General features: G+C 38.5%; 1 protein-coding gene and 1 long non-coding RNA gene across 2 annotated transcripts in view; both read left to right on the top strand.

The window, feature by feature from the left end:
- The first annotated feature begins 7,249 nt into the window (after positions 1–7,249).
- Positions 7,250–20,511, top strand: part of LOC115589403 (uncharacterized) — a 29,965-nt gene continuing 16,703 nt past the window's right edge. Inside the window, exons 1-10 of the mRNA XM_030430245.1 lie at positions 7,250–7,256; positions 8,147–8,335; positions 9,083–9,208; positions 12,130–12,399; positions 12,578–12,877; positions 13,388–13,654; positions 14,112–14,155; positions 14,540–14,622; positions 18,577–18,641; positions 18,759–19,034. Of these exons, the coding sequence (XP_030286105.1) occupies positions 7,250–7,256; positions 8,147–8,335; positions 9,083–9,208; positions 12,130–12,399; positions 12,578–12,877; positions 13,388–13,654; positions 14,112–14,155; positions 14,540–14,622; positions 18,577–18,641; positions 18,759–19,034 (1,627 nt within the window). The remainder of the gene's footprint in view (positions 7,257–8,146; positions 8,336–9,082; positions 9,209–12,129; positions 12,400–12,577; positions 12,878–13,387; positions 13,655–14,111; positions 14,156–14,539; positions 14,623–18,576; positions 18,642–18,758; positions 19,035–20,511) is intronic.
- LOC115590510 (uncharacterized) lies at positions 14,291–15,562 on the top strand. Its single transcript, XR_003985754.1, has 2 exons — positions 14,291–14,354; positions 14,540–15,562. It is a non-coding gene; the product is annotated as an uncharacterized LOC115590510 (long non-coding RNA).

Consider the following 20,511-nt stretch of genomic DNA (forward strand, 5'->3'; position numbering starts at 1 on the left):
ATACAACTGTGGAGCAAACAAATCCTAAGATCTGCCCTCTGTTTCAGACAACAATCTGCTGTATGCCCAAGTCTTCAGCCACAATAAAGGCAAGAAGAAGAAAGGTCAGTAAAGTCTGCATCCACCTGCAGCCGTTATCATCCAACATGTTGGTCTTAGTTCAGCTGTTTGTTGTTACTTATTGTTTTTATGCCTCATATTTCCTTAAGTAATGTATTGTTTATTATATGCATTGTTTAATAACAATTTGTTTTATTTCATTCATAACTCAATTGTGTAAAAATGTACACTACTCCAGTAAAGACGTTAACCCTGACAATGTCCATGTCGTACTTCATTTTATAGGAAGATCAGCTCCTGCAGCAGCAGATGAAACTGTTTATTCTGAAGTCAAACCGGAATTATCTCTCGGTAATAATGCTGCCGTATGATGTCCATAATGTAATGACATCTTCCACAGCTGATTAAATGGATACGTCAGAAAATATACCTTTGTTTTTTTGTTGTTTTCTTCCAGGTCTGTAAGGAGAGAGGAGACAAGGAAGAGGAAAATTGTTGATGTGGTGAAAATTCTTATTGCCCCTTGTAGAGAAGAGAACAAACAAAAGATTAATCAACAAGAGATTTTCTTTTGTGTTAAAATGGTAAGATAGAAAAAATAGAGAATAACAGACTCAATCAGTTTCAGCTGAAAGGTCAGAGCTCTTCACATCAGGGCGTTCTGGGTGAGTCTGACAAAGAGCTACAGAGAAAGTCTCAGTTTATAGAATACTATGATAATAAGACACAAAGGGAGGTTCAGAGCAGAAGATGAGATGTGTTGAAAACACCTCAGTACCTACGATGAACTGATAAGTGTCCTGAGAACAGAACGTTTATTCTGGACCAACACAGTTCCCTTAAATGAGCCGAGGTCACTGCTGACCCCACGTCAGATTGTTACTGACACAAGTTGACGCTCAGGTCACATCATAACTCACACATATTCTCAGGTGTAATAATATGTAAGGTCAAAAGAGAATGTCAGTATGTAAGGTGAGCGATGGCTATGCAAGGTGAAAAGGTAACCATTATATGTGAGGTTAAAGGTAAAGAACAAAGTTTTTATTACAGCTGACAGCATTTCATGAGACTGCTGTAGAAATATGAGACATGCTCAGTATTCTGTACAGTTCATTTGTTAGCAGATGATGTAAAATAATGGCTTTATGTGGATTTTATTATTGTCTCTTTTAGCACAAGACTACTGAAGCAAAATCCCTGTTTTATTTAATCACTTCATCAGTAATTTTTTAACCTTTTGTTTTTGCTCAGTTTTTGTAAGAAACATTGAATGCAACTTTGATACAATATGTTTGAGCTTGTGTAGCAGGGTACCAGCTTTAAAGTCAGCGTCTTTGTTAAGTGTTAGATCCAGGATAGACGTCAACGCTGACTTTTGATAGAAGTAATAATCTGCTATCAAACAACATCTCCTATTGTACGTACAGTATGTATGTTTTCTCTCTGTCATTTTTAAGTTAACTGAGAGGTATAGTGTGTATTTTTTCACCTCAAAGTATCTTTTATTCATTGTATTTTAAAATCTATGAATATTTTATACATCAATAAACAGTTTGTTTTCCAGCAGTAAGCTGTCAGTTGTGTTTTTAATTCCTTTTTTGACTGCACAGCCAAACTACCACAGAGCCCTGTAGCAATGATCATGTCCCTTAATGTCAGTGTGTCTTAAAGTGTTTTTTATCTTTTTCATCCAAACATCCTGCTGGTCCCAATTCGGAAACTTCAAGACATCTATGTAACTTGAACACATGTACACTGTGTACCTTCAGTGAGAGGGTAGGATCACAGCGTTACATATGTTGAATTCAACATACAAGTTTTCAACACACAGCATTGTTATGACATAATGAGTTTTGTTTGTAGCCAGCAGCTACATTACATCTGACAGTTTGTTACACACCTGAGCTTTATGACAGTGTTGTTGCCCTCAGATACTGTGCTGGGCGTCATGGTTAAATTGTCTTTTTTGTTTCCTGTTTAGTTCTGCCTTCATGTGTCCTTTTTAACTTTCAGTTTCCTCCCTCTGTGTGGCTTCTCGCCTTTTTTCTGTATTCACCTATGTCCTATTAGTTAATCAGCCCTTGTGTATATAGTCTGTGTGCTTCCCGCTTTCTTTGTCAGTTCATCTGTTCAGTCTCATGTCTTGTTCTGCTCTGTTCCTGTTTCTCCTGGATTCATGTCCCTGTCCCTGTCCCTTCTCTCTGTTTGTTATTCCCCATGTCATTCCTTTTGTACAAGCTGCAGGCGAGACAGGGCTGCACGGTTGAGAGAGGTGAAAAAAGCATTACAGTAGTCAAGGCGAGAGAAAATCAGGGTGTCGATTAGAAGTTCAAGATGGCTGGTTGTTACCATTGTTACCATACAAGTTTGTTTATGTGTGAGTCAAAGTGTAAATTGTGGCCAAAGATTACACTCAGGTTTCCGGAGGAGGGTTTGAGATTGGCGGCTAATCTATCATATTAATTTTTATTTTGAAATATTAATCATTGATATGGACCGGGTGGTGTTGCTCTCTGTGGCCAGGGGGAGGCTGCACTATGTGTGAGCACGACGATGCCCGCTTGAAATCCGAGCATGTCAGATAACCATGATTTTGACCGACTGGTTGTGGTCTTCCAAGCCCGGGGAGTCCTGCTTGAAATCCGAACGTTTTGGCACGCCCACTTGTGTTTTCCCACGCCCATTTGTTTCACCACGCCCCTCCTCCAGCGCCATCTTTGCCTGCAGTTACTCATGTCTCTAGCGGGCAGGCCCTCCGAGAGGGGCTGAAAACACTGCCACCTAGTGGTGAGGAGGGCGGGCCATTTGTGAATCACGACCTATTTGCTTGTGGATCTGTATTAATCTCGACAAGAATGTCTCAGAAATACGTCATCTAGGAAAGAGATGCGTGTGTGTGATTGGTGATCCACAAATGCTGAATCAGACTTCACAAGCAGAATTTTCCGTTTTTGCAAATGTCATTTTTTTTTACGAATGAGTTTTTTTTATTTACAAATACACATTTATTTGTAAAAACCAACACACAAGTTACAAATCCTAACTTTGTGTTTGTGGAAGGAATATTTACATGCATAGAACAACACTGCCACCTAGTGGTGAGGAGGGCGGGCCATTTGTGAATCAGAACCTATTTGTTTGTGGATCTGTGTGAATCTCAACAAGAACGTCTCAGAAATACGTAATTGAGGAAAGAGATGCGTGTGTGCGATTGGTGATTTACAAATGATGAATTAGACTTCACGAGCAGAATTTTCCATTTCACAAATATAAAATTATATATTTACAAATACACATTTTATTTACAAATATACATGTATTTGTAAAAACCAAAATACAAGTTACAAATTAGAAATTTGTATTTGTGGATAGCAAAACACGTGTGCAAACCAAGGAATGTTTGTAGATCACCCTCTGTGCGTTTACAGGTATTTATGAGACAAAAATAACTCCATACAAAATCATGTCTTTTTTTTTTTTTGAAGTGGTGTGCCACCGCAGAATGCATATAGGGGAAACACTGCATACATGCATGCATAACACTTAAGGCCTAGGTGGTTACAGTCATATTCAGTAATAATGCAAGCCGCCCCCAGCAGAGGTCCCCGCTGTGCAACCTGCAAGAAGCCCAAACATCCCATTGCCTTGGAAAAGAAAAAAATACAGAAAACAATAAGATAAATTGAATAAAAGATAAGTAAAACTAATTCCAAAGGAGGGTGTAACATAAACCCCAAAATGGCAAGAGTAGAGGGAGAGAAAATAATAATAGTAATTTAAAAATAATTATAGTAAAGATAATTAAAAAAATAATAATGACATTAATAATAATAATAATTTCAGCATCTTAATATTACTTATAACATAGAAAGAAAGAAACCATGGCACAAGAGACAAGTTAATGTATAAACTTAACTTATACTGTCTATAGCTTAATAAATAAGGTTGTAATGCGTTGCTCAAGAGATTTGGTGAATAGTTTTGCGGAGGTCACATGATTTGTGAGGTTGCAGAGAGAGAGAGAGAGAGAGTTTCCTTCCTAATAGATTGGATCATCCTGTAGATTACTGCTGCTTCAGTTGGGAATATTTTATCTGAAAATTCTTCAGTTTTAATTGCAGAATTTGAAGGCAGCACAGAAATCATGGTCTTACTTTAAGGTGGTTTTGCCACAACTTCAGCCACAGGAAGTGACTGAGCTCGGTAAATACAGTTCCCATGAACAGAAGTGAGCATGAAGAGAGCAGAGAGCCCTCTCTCACAGCTCCACTCTGTTTCTTTGTCTCTCACCATCCACTACTACATATTCTGAAATGAGGTCCCATGAGGTCCATCAGAAGGGGCCTGATTAATTTCTGCTTGAACATCATGAGTTACTGAACGTAGATTGATGAGGGAAAACGGAATTCAATTGATTCAAGCGTAGGGCTGAAACATAACACAATGTGATAAAGGTGGAGGTACCTAAATACTTTCTGACTGCACTGTGTGTACACACAACACACACATTAAAATGCAGGCACTGTGGATGCAAAAACTGTTAGACGGCACAACATGTACAGATTAGATGTGATGTGATGTAATATGGTTTAATCCAATGAACTTGTGTTTCCTGGATGTGAAATAAGGACGATGAATCAACCTTTGCCAGACAGATAAGCTAATATTTTACTCACAGTGGCCAGGAAGCGTAAACATGTCAAAGTACACTGTGGTCAATGCCACTGCAGTTGTTTGACCTTTGTGTAAAAGGGACGAAAGAAGAGAGTGAGAATTGCACTCAGACGAGGAAGTTGATGAAAAACTCACATTCATAAAAGGTTTAACTTCTATTTTCTTTCTGCTGCATTTTTATTAATACAAAGTAGGAAGTTTGATCAGAAACAGTGACAGTGCCGGTGCTGGATGTGAAGATGGGGCACACTCTGCTCGGTGTGCTCGGGTTATTTTGTGAGTACATCTGTGACTTTCTATGTGATGTTCAGTATTTATATCAGTGTAGTAGTTGTGTACACATGACCTTTGTTGCTGATTTGTCTTGGTTCAGATTGGAGGATTATGTGAAGTATATTACTCAAGTAATTACTTTTGCACTAGTTTTTGCTCACATACCTGGACAATGCATGTACATATGATCTAAGGTATTATGTATATAGCTGTGGAATTACATGTATTGCTTATTTAACTCGGCCTCTATATATTGAAGAGTTTTAAATGTGTTTCCCACCTCTGTAGCTGTGTAGCAGAATATCACCACAGAAATGTGTGATACTGTTGATTGATAAACAATAGTTGCCACTGATGAAACTCCACCTGGATTTTGTATTTGATTCTGGTCTAATGAAGTTTGAATCTTTATTTTAGTGCTGAATACACTCCTGTACGGACATGCTGAAGGTGACTAGTTATCTTTTCTATATTGACTGATTATGTTTGTCCTATATGTCACCTACTGTGTCAGTCTTGATCAAATCACAAAAATGGTGAGTTCTCCTGCAAAAGAGTACACTTGTTCACAGGTCATATATAGAGAAAAGAACAAAACTATAAACCACACTATTCATAGTGAAGTGCATAATGTCAGTTTTGATCCAGATGAAGGTTTTACTCAGCAAGATAAAAAAGCTCACAACAACTTCTCTGAACATATGCCTCGACATGCCTTCACTGCAGTCAGGAGCAAAGAAAAAATCAGGGCTGGTACAATAAAAGCAGACAGAGAAGAGATGCAATGATACAATTAAGATAATAATGTAAGATTTTTTACTATTATCATGGCCCAACACTGTTTATAGTTGTAGTAATTTGCTGCAAAAATGGGGAAAAAATTATTTAACTGCTTGGATTACGATGCATGTATGCATGATTTTACACTATCAGTAAGTCACTGCAGAATTTATTTTAACCAGTTGTTTAATCATTATTTGTGTGTTATAATTAAGTAGTTCACTTGTCGCAAACACTTTGTGTCTCAGAGTTTTTGAACTCATTTTTTGTGGGGAGAGCTGATGCTGATTCTGAACCTGATATGAAACTGTAAATTTACCAAAGAATCTGTTTCCTATTTGATCATTTTAACAGTGCAGAACTATGGAGAAGAAGATCACTCTGATGGGAGGAAAGAACCAACAGGTGAAACAGTCACCTATAACAGTCTGTCACTCACTCACTTATGTTGGGCAGTGACATGGTGTGTTTGCTGCCTCATGCTGTGTTTCTTGGTATTACCTCTGGGAGCTGCAACAGTCACAAGTTGCCAAATGCTTCACAAACAGATGTGTGACAAATTATAATCCAAACTAAAGTGTCTTAAATAATCTAAGCAGTTGTAAGTCTTTGAAAACTACAAATGTCCAGAACAGTTTCAATGCTCTTTGGCATCATTTCTGTATGTCGTTACTCTGTTACTCTTTAGTCTCTATGTATGAGTACAATCCTAAAAACATATTTTGTATTAAATAAACAGAATAACTAAATAACTTGTATGCTGTCAGTTAAACCATGGTATTTTGATTGAACGTATTACTAAAACATCTCTGGAAGAATCATACTACAAGTCATTGGATGAAAGCTACCTTTTACAAAGATGGATCGCCTCTTCAAAAGAGAAACGATCCATTATACAGAGCAGAAGAAAAGACCATTTATCAAGTATCAGTGTCAGATGAGGGCTGGTACAAGTGTAAGACTGATAATCGGACAGAATCCACAGAAAGTCTTCTAAAAGTGAAAGGTAAGTAGCTGTCTCACTGTGATGAATTATTACTATTGTTTTAAAATGCTGCACAGAGAATCCAAATAATTGGTTATTATTTCAGATATTGGGCTCACGTACTATCAGCCTTTTAATACTAGTAGTCTCTAGAAATGTGTTTAGTATTGAAACATATTTATCTTTATGTGAACAACCTTTCTCTGTTTTCTCATGTTTTCTGTACTTGCAGCTGTTTGTGTTGTTGTTCAACACTTCAGTTCAGTGAAACAATAAGTGTTTTCATTGAGTTGTGTGAAAAAGCAAGAACATTTTTGATGGCATGTCCATGACAGTCATTTCTTTGTTTTATTGTTTTTCTAAACCAAACAGCAGGTAGACATAGAGTCACACTGACAGCATACAGGCCAATCATACCTCTGGAGGGCAGAGTGACACTGACATGTTCTGTGGAGGATCCTGCTGGCTTCAAATATGAGTGGTACAGAAAGGCACCAGGCTCTTCTGTAAAAACTTTGCTTCAAACCGAAAATGTTGATGTACCAAAGAGAGTTATCACACAAGGAGGCAAATATACCTGCAGAGGATGGAGAAGAGAACCATATGTCGTCACTTCTGATAGTGATGAAGTCGTCATTGAGGAAACTGGTGAGTTTCTGAAAACTAAAGTAAGAAAACTGTTTAAATCACCTTCATCATGTCAACAATGGGCTACTGGTTTGACCTCCTTCACTTTGTTTACAGAAACAAAGATTTTAGGATGCTTCCTTTATGTTGTTCAGTTTAATTTATCAATATCTTGAATTGGGAAATTGTTCATGAGGAAAAGTTTACACAGTGCTGCTGCTAATACTGTAGTTGTAAACAAGACGAAGTGGAGGTGGCTGGGAAAACAGCATGTTGTGCTGGGAGTTTTTTAAATTCAACAAACTTTAAATCCTGATGGTGAAAACAAATCCAGAATCTAGCTTGCATGATAAACTAGACATTGGACACAAGACTAACAAAGAGGGAAAATGAAAATGTTCTTCCATATTGCTGTGGTCAAAACAGTCTAGTGTCTGAACTAAATGCATCCTGTGGAAAGTTGCCAGTATTTTGGGTGACTGTTAAACTCTGAAAGCTCTTATCCCTTCAGCAGCTGCTACTGTAAACTCTGCTTGGCACTTCACTGACCTTTAAGTAGTTTCTACTAATTGTCAACAATATTACAGGTGTGTTAGAGATGAGTTGGTTTTGAAATATTGGCTGCAGAACAGATCAATATGCATTCATATGATTAATACAGTGATTATAACAGAAGATGATGGAATTTTATCTGTTCAGTGTTTAATCCTGCTTGAATCCTAACTGTGTATTTTTTGTCAACAGTTTCCAACAGGGCCACTTTGACCCTTCAACCCAACTGGCCTCAGATATTCAGAGGAGAGACGATCACCCTCAGATGTGAGATCAAAGATGGAGGGGACACTGAGTGGACGTATGAATGGTCACCAGACAACTTAAACACACCTCCAACATACAATGAATACAGGATTATCAATGCTACTGAGGCTCACAGTAGACGATACAACTGTAAAGGAAGAAAAGACTCATATTCCTCAACAGAGTGGAGTAATGTCATCAAATTGACAGTATCATGTAAGTTGGACTATCGGTCATTCATACTGAAAATGTTTTAATGTTTTCAGCAATATAAATCAAACAACAGGAAACATTTCTCTCCAAAAATTAATGGAGCCTTTTAAATTATCTGAATGATTCTTTTGGGAGATTTTTTTATATATACAAAATAACTAAAAAGCAGCCAGTAATCAGAGTTCTGTAATTTTTCCATCAGGAACGACAAAAGCATCTCAAATAACTTACAGGCTGGAATGATGCTGCACTTTAACACTGTTCTCCACAGTAAGAAGGTTCTGGTTGTGAAAGACACATTCAGCCAACTGGTTGAGTGAGAGCGGGGCATGACATGTTAAAGAGCTCCTTGGCTAGGTTTAAACTAAAATGTATCCAGTATTTTTAGATTAATTAATTCAGTGATAATACTAATGCAAATTTAAGTCTTACAGTTCAAGTATTTCTTGTCTGTAGGGGCTGCACTAAACTGAAGTAACAGAAGTGACATCAATTTCCTTTTTTATGTCTTTGTTCTAAATCAAACAGCAAACAGACCAAAGGCTGAACTGAGGGCTGATGACAGAGACATTCCTGTAGGGGGCAGTGTGACCCTGACCTGCTCTGTGAACCCATCATCATCTGTTTGGAAATACTTCTGGTACAGAGGAGAGAAAACATCTTAACCTCTGACCTCTGAACTCTCAGCTGGACCAATCAGAGTCTCAGAGGAAGGAGTCTACTGGTGCAGAGGAGGAAGAGGAGAGCCAGTTTACTACACAGAGTACAGTGATTCAGTCACTATCTACAGAAATGGTGAGTTTGACAACAGCATTTTAAATTATATATTACTAGTGCAGTGCCTGTAAGAAAAGTGTATCCTATAAAAAAAAGTGGTAGGTTAAGCAGCTTTTTCATGGATGGCCAAATGAGGCTGTGTTTGAAGGTGGGACGTCAGGGATATTTAGGTTTGTTGTGAAATCCGATATTCCAGGGTATAATTGGCTGTTTTTTACTATTTTTGATTTTGCCATTATATTTCACCTTAAAAGCTATTGACTTGGTGTCATTATTTTCAGCACAACCTCACATGTGTGACTGTACAGTTCTTTTTTCATTTTGACATACTGTATTAACACAATGGACCTAAAATCACAAAAAAACATAAAATCCGAGTAGAAAAAGTTAGATTCTTATTTTTTTTTTTTACTTATAATGCAAATATAAATTGTTGTTTGCTAAATTTGTGCATACATTTAAAAAATTTACAAAGTTATATGTAACTATTTACATCTAAATGCAGGCAATGCTCAGGTCTTCCTGAGCTCCTTCCAGCTGAATGAAGAGCTGCACTGCCTGCTCCACATCCAGCTTCTCCTCATTATTCTGACTCATCAAACAAAAAACCGACCCCACTACACACTAAACACACTACACCAAACACTACATAACACACTAACTACACACTCCAAACACGCTAAATGTCACAAATCTCTCAACTCTCAATATCGCTGACCTACACACCGACCGTCGTTGCCTGTCAATCATCCGCCTAGGTCCCTCCCACAACTTCCTGTTCCTCAACAACCAAACTTGCTGCTTGGACACTTTCGTGTCAAAAGCCCGTTTTTACCATTTCTTCCTGCACCAGACACAAAGCAAACGTGATGGCAATGTTCGCGAAAAAGGCGCGGCGGACATTATTTACCCTAGGTCCGCTTTTGGACATGTCGATGCGTCCAGTCCGTCGCCTCAGGAGGTGGGCAGTGTAGCTAGCAGCTAGCGGCTAGCAGCTAGCTAGCGGCTAGCTACACATGAACATCCACAGATTCCGATTCCACTTTGTTGTCCGCGCGTCTCCGGATCTCCTCAGACCCGAACAGACTCGGTCTGGACTCGTTTAATCTCATTAATCCACAACAGTCAGTTTAGATGCACAGAACAGAACGGACCGAACCGCCGGCAAAATCCCGGTTAAATCTGCATGTTTCTTCAGGTATGTCGTGGGCTTGAGCTCTGCAGTGATTGGCTCTGGTGCGCACGTGGCCACGGTGTTTAGTGATTGGCTCTGGTGCGCACGTGACTGTGGTGGCTCTGGTGGACAATGCTCGGCGGAATTTGTAAAGCATTTATGAAATAATTTATTCACGGTATCATTGCAGTCAAAACAAATGCTTAGATGCACACCACTGAACCACGCAGCAGCCATGTTGAAAGTCTCGGGTCAGTGTGATCCTTATCCGCAGAGATATTTGACCAACAGACACATACACACGCACACACACACACACACACACAGACAGAGATTCCTTGTATTTATAGATAGCACTGCATGAAAAGTGGGATTTTTGGCCCCATAAACGCCTGGAAATCTCCCTAATTTTCGGCAGGTAACAACAATTTACAGGCTGTGAACGTGGCGTTTGTCTGTGCCGAAAATTGTCGGAAACGAACCATGACGTCAGTGGAGCTCCCAGAGGTGTGAACGGCTCCAATTGGCATATGAATAGCAGCAAAACCACGCCTGGCCAGAGAATGTGTGGGCTGGCTTGAATATCCTCACTCAGTATTGGATGAAACCACTACTCATAAACAAGCAAAATCACTCATGATTGGTCACCCAAGTCAGAATTCTGACTTTTTTCTCAGAATTCTAAGATAAAAGTCAGAATTCTGAGAGAAAAGTCAGAATTCTGAGAAAAAAGTCAGAATTCTGAAAAAAAAAATCAGAATTCTGACTTTAATCGCAGAATTCTGACTTTTTTGTCAGAATTCTGACTTTGATCTCAGAATTCTGACTTTTTTCTCAGAATTCTGAGATTAAAGTCAGAATACTGAGAATAAAGTCAGAACTCAAAAAATGTTTACATGTGCAGACTTCTGAGAAAAAAGTCAGAATTCTGACTTTTTTCTCAGATTTCTGACTTTAAAGTCAGAACTAAAAAAAAAAATTCACATGTGGCCCTAATCCTCTTCCGTACACACACAATAAGAATTACTTTTCAACTGCTTTTAAAACATTCAGAACCCATGATATTACAGAGATACTTATACATTTTAATATCTTGGTTATCTCAAAATATTTCATGCAAATTTTAACTTCTTAACAACTGGCGTTTTATCTTTAACTTGTTCCCAGGAGAGAGAGAGAGAGAGAGAGAGAGAGAGAGAGAGAGAGAAAAGAATGAATAATCTTTTTCACATAACATTGGCCATTGCTAATGACATACACAGTAATTAATCTAGCATACTTTCATTAAATAAATCCATTCAAGCGCAAATATAAGGGTCTATAATTAGGCTATACCGAGCCTGATCTATTTATACCAGAGATTTTCTTAAAATGAAGTGAACACCTTTTAGAAAAAGGTCACCTGGGGTAAAACTCCCCCTGCAACCCTGATTTGCATTTGTATAGCTCACAGCATTCTCATTTACATGTTAAAGCCTCCCCTAGAATCAGGGGGAGGAGGGTCATTGGGGGACAACTGCCAAGCAAGGCCCACGTCAATTTCCGACAATTTACATCAGTTTTCAGTGTTGCCTGCAAATTGCCGCGTGCAGCCGCAAACCTGAAATTCCACGTCAATCTACAGTGCCGCATACTGACGAAAATCCCACTTTTCATGCAGTGTAGATGTTTATATTTGTTGATTAATAACAAACACAAAAAGGCATGATGTAGATTCAACTTTTTCATTTTTGTTTCCTTTCTGTGAATTCTTGAACATAAACAGTTCCAAACAAGGCTGTTGTGACTCTGCAGCCAAACTCGTCTGAAATATACTCAGGAGAGTTGATCACTCTCAGATGTGAGATCGAAGATGGAGGAGACACTGAGTGGACGTATGAATGGAAAACACCCAGCTCAGAAAGGCATTCAACTCAAAATGAACTTATATTCAAGACTGAATCTGGCAGTGGAGACTACAGGTGTAAGGGCAGAAAAAAAAAAGAAAAGTCTTCAACAGATTGGAGTGATCCCATCAAACGGACAGTATCAGATAGTAAGTCACATCACATTCCGTTCAAAGTAAAGATTACACAGTTAATTAAAAGGCTGTTTTGGTTCATATATATTTGAAGTAAATGTACTGTATGTGCTGATTGTGTAGAATGTATTTGATCCACTATCAATAAAGGTTTTTATTTAACAAAAAAATGAAAAAAATCATTTTCCAACAGAACCCTGGCCTGTCCTCACTGTGTCTCCATCATGGCTGAGTGCTGGAGCCTCAGTAACTCTGAACTGCAGTGTTAAAGATCAATCTGCAGGATGGAGGTTCTACTGGTATAAGACTGTTCCTAAAATATCAAACAACTCCTACAGCTATGAGCTGCTACCTGGCAGCAGCAGTGGGACTGAACAGGATTCCTACATTGTTCATGGACAGACACACACAGCAGGATATGTGTGCAGAGCTGGAAGAGGAGATCCAGTGTATTACACTGATTACAGTCAACCAAAGTTTGTCTTGTCCGCAGGTCAGTCTGTTTCTATCTCTTACGAAACAGATGTTATATCAGTTCTGTTCATTTATTTCAAAATGATAATAAACATACAGTAAAAAAAAAAATATTTTTTTACTGTGGTCTTATGATCTTGATTCTCTCACTAATGTCAAGCTAAACTTCATAATTTCCTCCTCATTGGGTGGAATTAACTTGTTTCATTTTGTCCTCACTCTTTAACATAAAACATAAAGTGAGAGATATGATATCTTGTCTAAAACTTTACTCTCATCTGCAAAAAGTACTTTTGTTCTGGATACTTAAGCTCTTTTTACTACTTCCAGCAGCTGTTGTCACTTGGTTGTCTATGACTTAAATTGTACTCAAATGGTAGCAAGATGTCAACGTAGAATAATTTTAGCAAATAGTGAACTTTGTTGCAATAAAAAATAAAAATAAAGCTAAATACTTTTTGAATTGAGGCATTTTCTATCTAAAGATCTCTGTGCTCTGTTTGACCTCTTATCACATGTTGTTTTTCAGATTTTCACTCATCAGCGTCTCTCACAGTGAGTCCTTACAGAGCTCAACACTTCACCTCTGACTCTGTCTCACTGAGCTATGAGGGAAACTCTACTGAGTGGAGAGTGAAGAGGTTATCTAAGAACATATATCTGTCAAACTGCATCTTCTGGGGGAAAATGAATGGATCTACATGCAAACTAAACACTAAATGGCACAATGATGCAGTGTTCTGGTGTGAGTCTGGATCAGGAGAGTTCAGCAACGCAGTCAACATCACTATACAGGGTATGATTTTATTATAATTTGTTTTTCTTTTATTTATTATTTCAAACGTCCCATTGTGTGTTGAGTACAGTACACTGACATGTTAAGAGTCCCTCCCAACACTCTCCTTCATGATCTCTCTAATAATTAATTGTTTTATCACATTTACATGTATACATACACACACACACACACACACACATATATATATATGTATGGGGCTGAACTGTGTGAAGGATTTAGTGACATTTAGCTGTGAGGTTGCAGATTCAGCAGCTGAAAGATTTCTTGAACAGTAAGACACACAAGGTGTGTGAAGATAAAACGTCAGATTTTATTAAACTGTTAATTCAATGAGAAAAGTCAGAGAAAAAAACCCAGTATGTATCTTTTCTCATCTCTCTACATCCACTCATTCTCAAGTTCCTCGACCAGCTGATCTCTGACTGAAACCTCGTATTCTTTGACTGTTTAACAGATAAAAATATGATCCTGCTGAGCCCTGCCCGTCCTGTGACTGAGGGAGATTCTGTTAGTCTGAGCTGCAAGTTAAGAAGACAAACATTTGACTCCATTGTGTTTTTCTATCACAATGAGAAACTCATTCAAAATGACAGCAGATGGGAGTTAAATATCTCTGCAGTGTCGAAGTCAGATGAAGGATTCTACAAGTGTCAACACTCAGGACAAGAGTCAGCACAGAGCTGGATGTCAGTTCAGGGTGAGTAGGATTAGGATTTATATACACACGCATATGTGTATATATGTGTATACACATATATATGTGATCGAATAGTACAACGGCAGTATATATATACACATTAACATACATATATATACATGAATGTGTGTGTGTGTGTGTGTGTCCATAGTTATATCCATTTTTTTATTTTGGTTTTCTTTCAGATCAATAAAGAATCAGTATCACCAAATCGAATGGAGCAGATGACAACAGGAAAAATTACATCTGCAAATTTGCATCTTCTAATGTAATCTCTGCTTGCAGCAGTGCTGTCCAAATACAAGATGATGTTGTGTAAATTTAATCTGCAAGCAGGTCATATAAGAAAAATATATCATATGGTATGAATATTTTACAGGTGTCATATATAATCATTAGTACAAGTATATGTCTTCTGTATTTCTTCTTTGGTATATCATGCTTTCAGTATTTGATAAAAAAGATTGAAACAATTGTAACATTTATTGTACTATATGCGAAAACCACATCATGTTACAAACTTTTCATGTAATTCTTAAAAATGGTTTGATACACTCATCTTAGCATCACCTTGATGGACATATGTTTTGTTTGATATTTTTAAATGTTTGGTTGGCCATTTTAGGCATCCTTAGCATTCAAAACAAAAGAACGTGTGAAGAAGCTACAGTCCGTCATAAACATTTTGGTGATTTAACAGATAAACTCTTTGTGGCTGTGTTAGAGGGCACAGAGACACACACAGACCCAATGACCTCCGACCTTAAGGAGAGAGGATGTCAAGAAAGACAAAGAACAGACCTAAGAGGACATGAATCGTCCCACCAACCACAGACAGCCTTAAGTCTTAAAACTATCAAGAGTCATAAATATGCCGCATTCCTCATTCGGTTCCTCTCTCTTTCTTTATCCATTCTACCTAAGTGATTGAAATGGTCAGAATGGTCAGAAAGGTCTATACTTGAATGTTTAAGAACAGAGCTAATTGTTAAATGTTCATTGCTTTTATTGATATTGACTAAGATGCCCCTTGTTTTTTGATAACAGTCATTCATTCAGTCAGAAATAGTTTAATACCTATATTTCCAATTCTTTCATGCCTTATCATTTATCCACTCATGTACATCCAGTATGTGCAAATGTGTATATGTTAAGTGGTCGTCATTCATCATCCATATCCCTGAGTAGTTCAATAAATATCAAATGAAGTTGTTGTATTTGTGTTTTCTTTTAGAACAGAGGTGGAGGTCAATGTTATCAGAATTTAAAGCTTTCAAATGTATCACTTATTCCTTTATTGTGATTAATCTTCCTCTGAATTGATTAATTAATAATTGATGAGTTAATTGATGGAGGTGGTGTCCTTTCTAAAAAGAGTTTGATTATGTCTCATATAGTTTGTGGTGAGAACACTTAAAAGGTCATGTAACTATGTCACTGAAAGTTGAAGACTCTCTTATTTGAGTCACAACTTACTGATAATGGCTCCGGGAAGGGGGTCCCTGTGTCCCCATACCAGGTGGCGTACTTTCCTATTTCACAGATTCTTATGCCATGTTTTAATGTGACATTTTTTCATCGACACAAACTTTCGCACGAAAATGAGTTGGTATATCTTTGCGGTTGGCAAGAAGTGTAATTGTGTTGTAAGAGTGATGTGAAAAAGGGAAGAAAGATAAGACACTTTATCAGATGATGAAGTTGAAGAAAATGTGTGTAGTCACTAACTTAACATATTTGAAGAAAACATTTCTCTCAGAAGCAGAGTGTCTGGCTGGATGTGAAGATGGGGCACATTTTGCTCTGTGCACTGGAGTTATTCTGTGAGTACATCTGTCACTTATTTCCTTTTTTGTATAAAAAAAATAAAAATTGACTTTCAGTGTCAGACTCATTAACATGGTTGTTTTACAGACATGAGCTCTTTTGCCGATTTGGCTTTTGCCACAATGCATGTACAGCATTTAGACCAAGATATTTTAATGAATATGAGAGATTGTTTTATTTGTTTCTTTCCACTGTGGTGGAATATCTTCACAGAAATGCACGATGCTGTTGATTGATAAGAGGCTGATGAAACTCCAGCTGGATTTTGAATACTTGTGATTTTTGTCTAATGAACCTTTTAAACTTATTTTAGTGCTGAATACACTCTTCTATGGACATGCTGAAGGTGAGCAATTGTCTTTTATCTGTTAACACATATTAACTTGTTAATTTTCTCCTGTTTATCACCCATTGTATCACTCTCAACGTGACTTCCTCTTTTTGCATTTGTTTTTTCATGCACGTATCATTTTACTCCATGTATCACTACACATTTTGCAATGACTACATTAATGCCTTCTTTCAGATATGAGTGATTTTTTTTTTCTAATTGCACAGGTTTGTTTTTTATTGAAATTATCATTTCATCATTTAGTAATATAGTTAGTTCCATCCATCCATCCATCCATTTTCGTCCGCTTATCCGGGGCCGGGTCGCGGGGGCAGCTGCCTGAGCAGGGACACCCAGACTTCCCTCTCCCCGGACACTGCCTCCAGCTCTTCCGGGAGGACCCCAAGGCGTTCCCAGGCCAGCTGGGTGACATAGTCACACCAGCGTGTCCTGGGTCTTCCTCGGGGTCTCCTCCCGGCGGGACATGCCAGGAGCACCTCCCGAGGGAGGCGTCCCGGGGGCATCCGAAACAGATGCCCGAGCCACCTCAGCTGGCTCCTCTCGATGTGGAGGAGCAGCGACTCTACTCAGAGCTCCTCCCGGGAGACAGAGCTCTTCACCCTATCTCTAAGGGAGCGCCCTGCCACCCTGCGGATAATATAGTTAGTTGTTACACTGAACTGTCAGCATGTGGTTCAAATCATCTCTCTCATTTTAAGTGTTTACATGGCTGCCACAGTCTGTTTTTGAGTTTTATCTCTCAGAGCTGCAAAAGTCCAAAAGTGTCAGTGCTATAATCAAATTCTAAAACATTCCTCCATACTGCTGGAGTCAAACAGTCGAGTCTCTGTGCTCATTGCATCCTGTGGAAAGCTACTAGTAACACTAGGCAACAGAGAGATAGGCTTCTTTCTCCAACAATAATAATGTGATTTTCCTCAAGTCATGCAACAACACACTTTTTTTTCGTTTTTTTTTCTTGCATGGGAGCAAAGTTACATAATAATGAGCCAGTCATCAGACAGCTGCATCTGTTATGGCTACTCTTGCATACAAAAAAGTTCAAAAATCGTCAGAGTAGTTTCTGAGGAGGAGGTCTACGACTCACTAAATAATAAGCACTCGCGGAAATGTTTCTTGTTTCAACAAAAAAGGTTTCGAATTTATTTACATAAACAGAAATATCCTCCGGTTGACTTCAAACCAAACCAAACTGCTTCACTCCTCACTCCTTCAACACAAAAGGCAGACCAAAAGCCAAACCAGCTGTCCTCTCTCCTTAATCACAGGAGGAGGATGGCCTGACTAGGAGGAGGGCCATGAACAACAAAAACAATCTAATAAATAAATAGTTCATGTACATTTTACATCCTGAATAGTCATCATTATCATTAGCATTATTTTATGCCATTACCATATACCATTTTCCTAATAATTAATACAAAGAATTAATAGGCTCCAACAACAGCATCTTTAGAAATAAAATCATACAATAACCCACAGCGTAGATCAATTTTGGAGTTTAAACTCTTCTCCACAGGCAGAATACAGTTGTCTTTGAACAATGAAAATCTACAGTGAAAGATTTCAACTGGGCTCATCAACACTTAAACACAAGCTATTGCTTTCACAAATGTAACATTCAGTAGTGCAACTTAAAAACTGAATAAAGAAACCCAGGAAAAGAGAGAGGGTCATGACATGCAAGACAGTCCTTGACCAGGTTTGAACTAAAATGTGTCCAGTATGTATAAATTAATTTCTATTGATGCAAACATTTTAACAACTCAAGTGTTTCTGTGTGTGTGGGCTGCACTAATGATTTGTTTTCCTGTTTTATGTCTTTGCTCTAAATCAAACAGCAAACAGACCAAAGGCTGAACTGAGGGCTGATGACAGAGACATTCCTGTAGGAGGCAGTGTGACCCTGACCTGCTCTGTGAACCCATCATCATCTGGATGGAAATACCTCTGGTACAGAGGAGAGAAAACCTCAAGACGTATGACCTCTCAACTCTCAGCTGGACAAATCAGAGTCTCAGAGGAAGGAGTCTACTGGTGCAGAGGAGGAAGAGGACAGCCAGTCAACTACACAGAGTACAGTGATTCAGTCACTATCTACAAAAAGGGTGAGTTTGACATTTGACATATATTTGTCTTTGTTGATGGATTAGAAAAAAGACATGATTTAGATACAATTTTTTGTCGTTTTTGTTTCTTTACTGTGAATTCTTGAACATGAACAGTTCCAAACAAGGCTGTTGTGACTCTGCAACCAAACTGGTCTAAAATATACTCAGGAGAGACGATCACTCTCAGATGTGAGATCAAAGATGGAGGAGACACTGAGTGGGAGTATGAATGGAGAACAACCAGCTCAGAAAAACCTTCAAATCAACATGAACAGAGTATTAGATCTGTTTCTGCATCCCACAGTGGAGACTACAGCTGTAAGGGCAGAAAGAAAAGTGAAAAGTCTTCAACAGATTGGAGTGATCCCTTCAACCTGACAGTATCAGACAGTAAGTCACATCACATTTCTTTCAAAGAGAAAATTATACAGTTCAGTATGTACTGATTGTGCAGAATGTATTTGATCTACTATCAATACATGTTTTCATTCTGAAAAATCATTTTCCAACAGAAGCCCAGTCTGTCCTCACTGTGTCTCCATCATGGCTGAGTGCTGGAGCCTCAGTAACTCTGAACTGCAGTGTTAAAGATCAATCTGCAGGATGGAGGTTCTACTGGTATAAGACTGTTCCTGATCCATCAGACAACTCCTACAGCTATGAGCTGCTACCTGGCAGCAGCAGTGGGACTGAACAGGATTCCTACATTGTTCATGGACAGACACACACAGCAGGATATGTGTGCAGAGCTGGAAGAGGAGATCCAGTGTATTACACTCATTACAGTGAACCTCAGTTTATCTGGACTGGAGGTCAGTTCATCTCATGTCATGTCATCATCAAATTTAATTTATTTACTGTCTGTGACCAATATACAGTATATTGAAAACTAACTTAGAAGTGGAGAAATAACTGGCTGTGTACATTGATATTGCTCACTCATATGGAAGAACTGTATTGAATGTTGTGATCTCATGATTTCTACTCTCTCTTTAGCATTAAGTCAAGCTTTCTCTTTTCAACTGTGCTGGAATATTTTATAGACAGGAGAGGACAGAATTCCTTTTTTTTACGCAAAAAGACAAATAACACTTTGTTTTTTGTACATTTGATATTACACTCAGTTCAAAAATAGGGAATTACTAAAACAGGACATTAAGTTATTTTTTATGGCTATAACGACTCACAGTAAGTGTCATAAACTTTTCTGTTTACGGCAGTTCATGAGCTGTAGATTTGCATGTTTGACACAACAAGTTTTTTGGCTCTTCCCCTGGTCGTCTTCTTCACCTCTTGGGATCACTATCCCCCTTCGCTTTGACTGCAGTGTCTTTGTGCTCGTTGGGTGAAGTGGACAGGTCGGGTGGCAGAGCAGTGGCAGGGCAGCCCATCTCTGCCATCTGGCCTGTACGCTATAGTGGCAAAGCCAACAAATTCAGCTGCATCAGCTCTTCAGCTCACATCAACCCCAGACATCCACTGAACACAAATAGCATGTTAGATAGGTAATTCCTGAATCTCTGAGGTCTGATCAAACAGTTAATTCCTTGATTTGTAAAAACAACCTGCCAGCTGCAGAGTTGATGCTACAGATTATGAGCCACCTGCCGTGCCACTACAGCGGACAGGCCGGATGGCAGAGATGGGCTGCCCTGCCACTGCTCCGCTACCCGACCTGTCCACTCTACTAAACAAGCCCAGAAGAAGGGCCTTAAAGACCAGTGTGTTTATCCGCAAAGCTACAGGTCACAAACTGCCATGAACAGAGCAAGCAATTTGATCATTTTCTGATTTCTCAATTTCAACTGATCATCAAATTTATAAATGACACACAGACCCAATTTGTTAATCCTCAGCAATAAAGAAT

The sequence above is a fragment of the Sparus aurata genome, chromosome 10, assembly GCF_900880675.1.
Source record: "Sparus aurata chromosome 10, fSpaAur1.1, whole genome shotgun sequence".
NCBI lineage: Eukaryota > Metazoa > Chordata > Actinopteri > Spariformes > Sparidae > Sparus > Sparus aurata.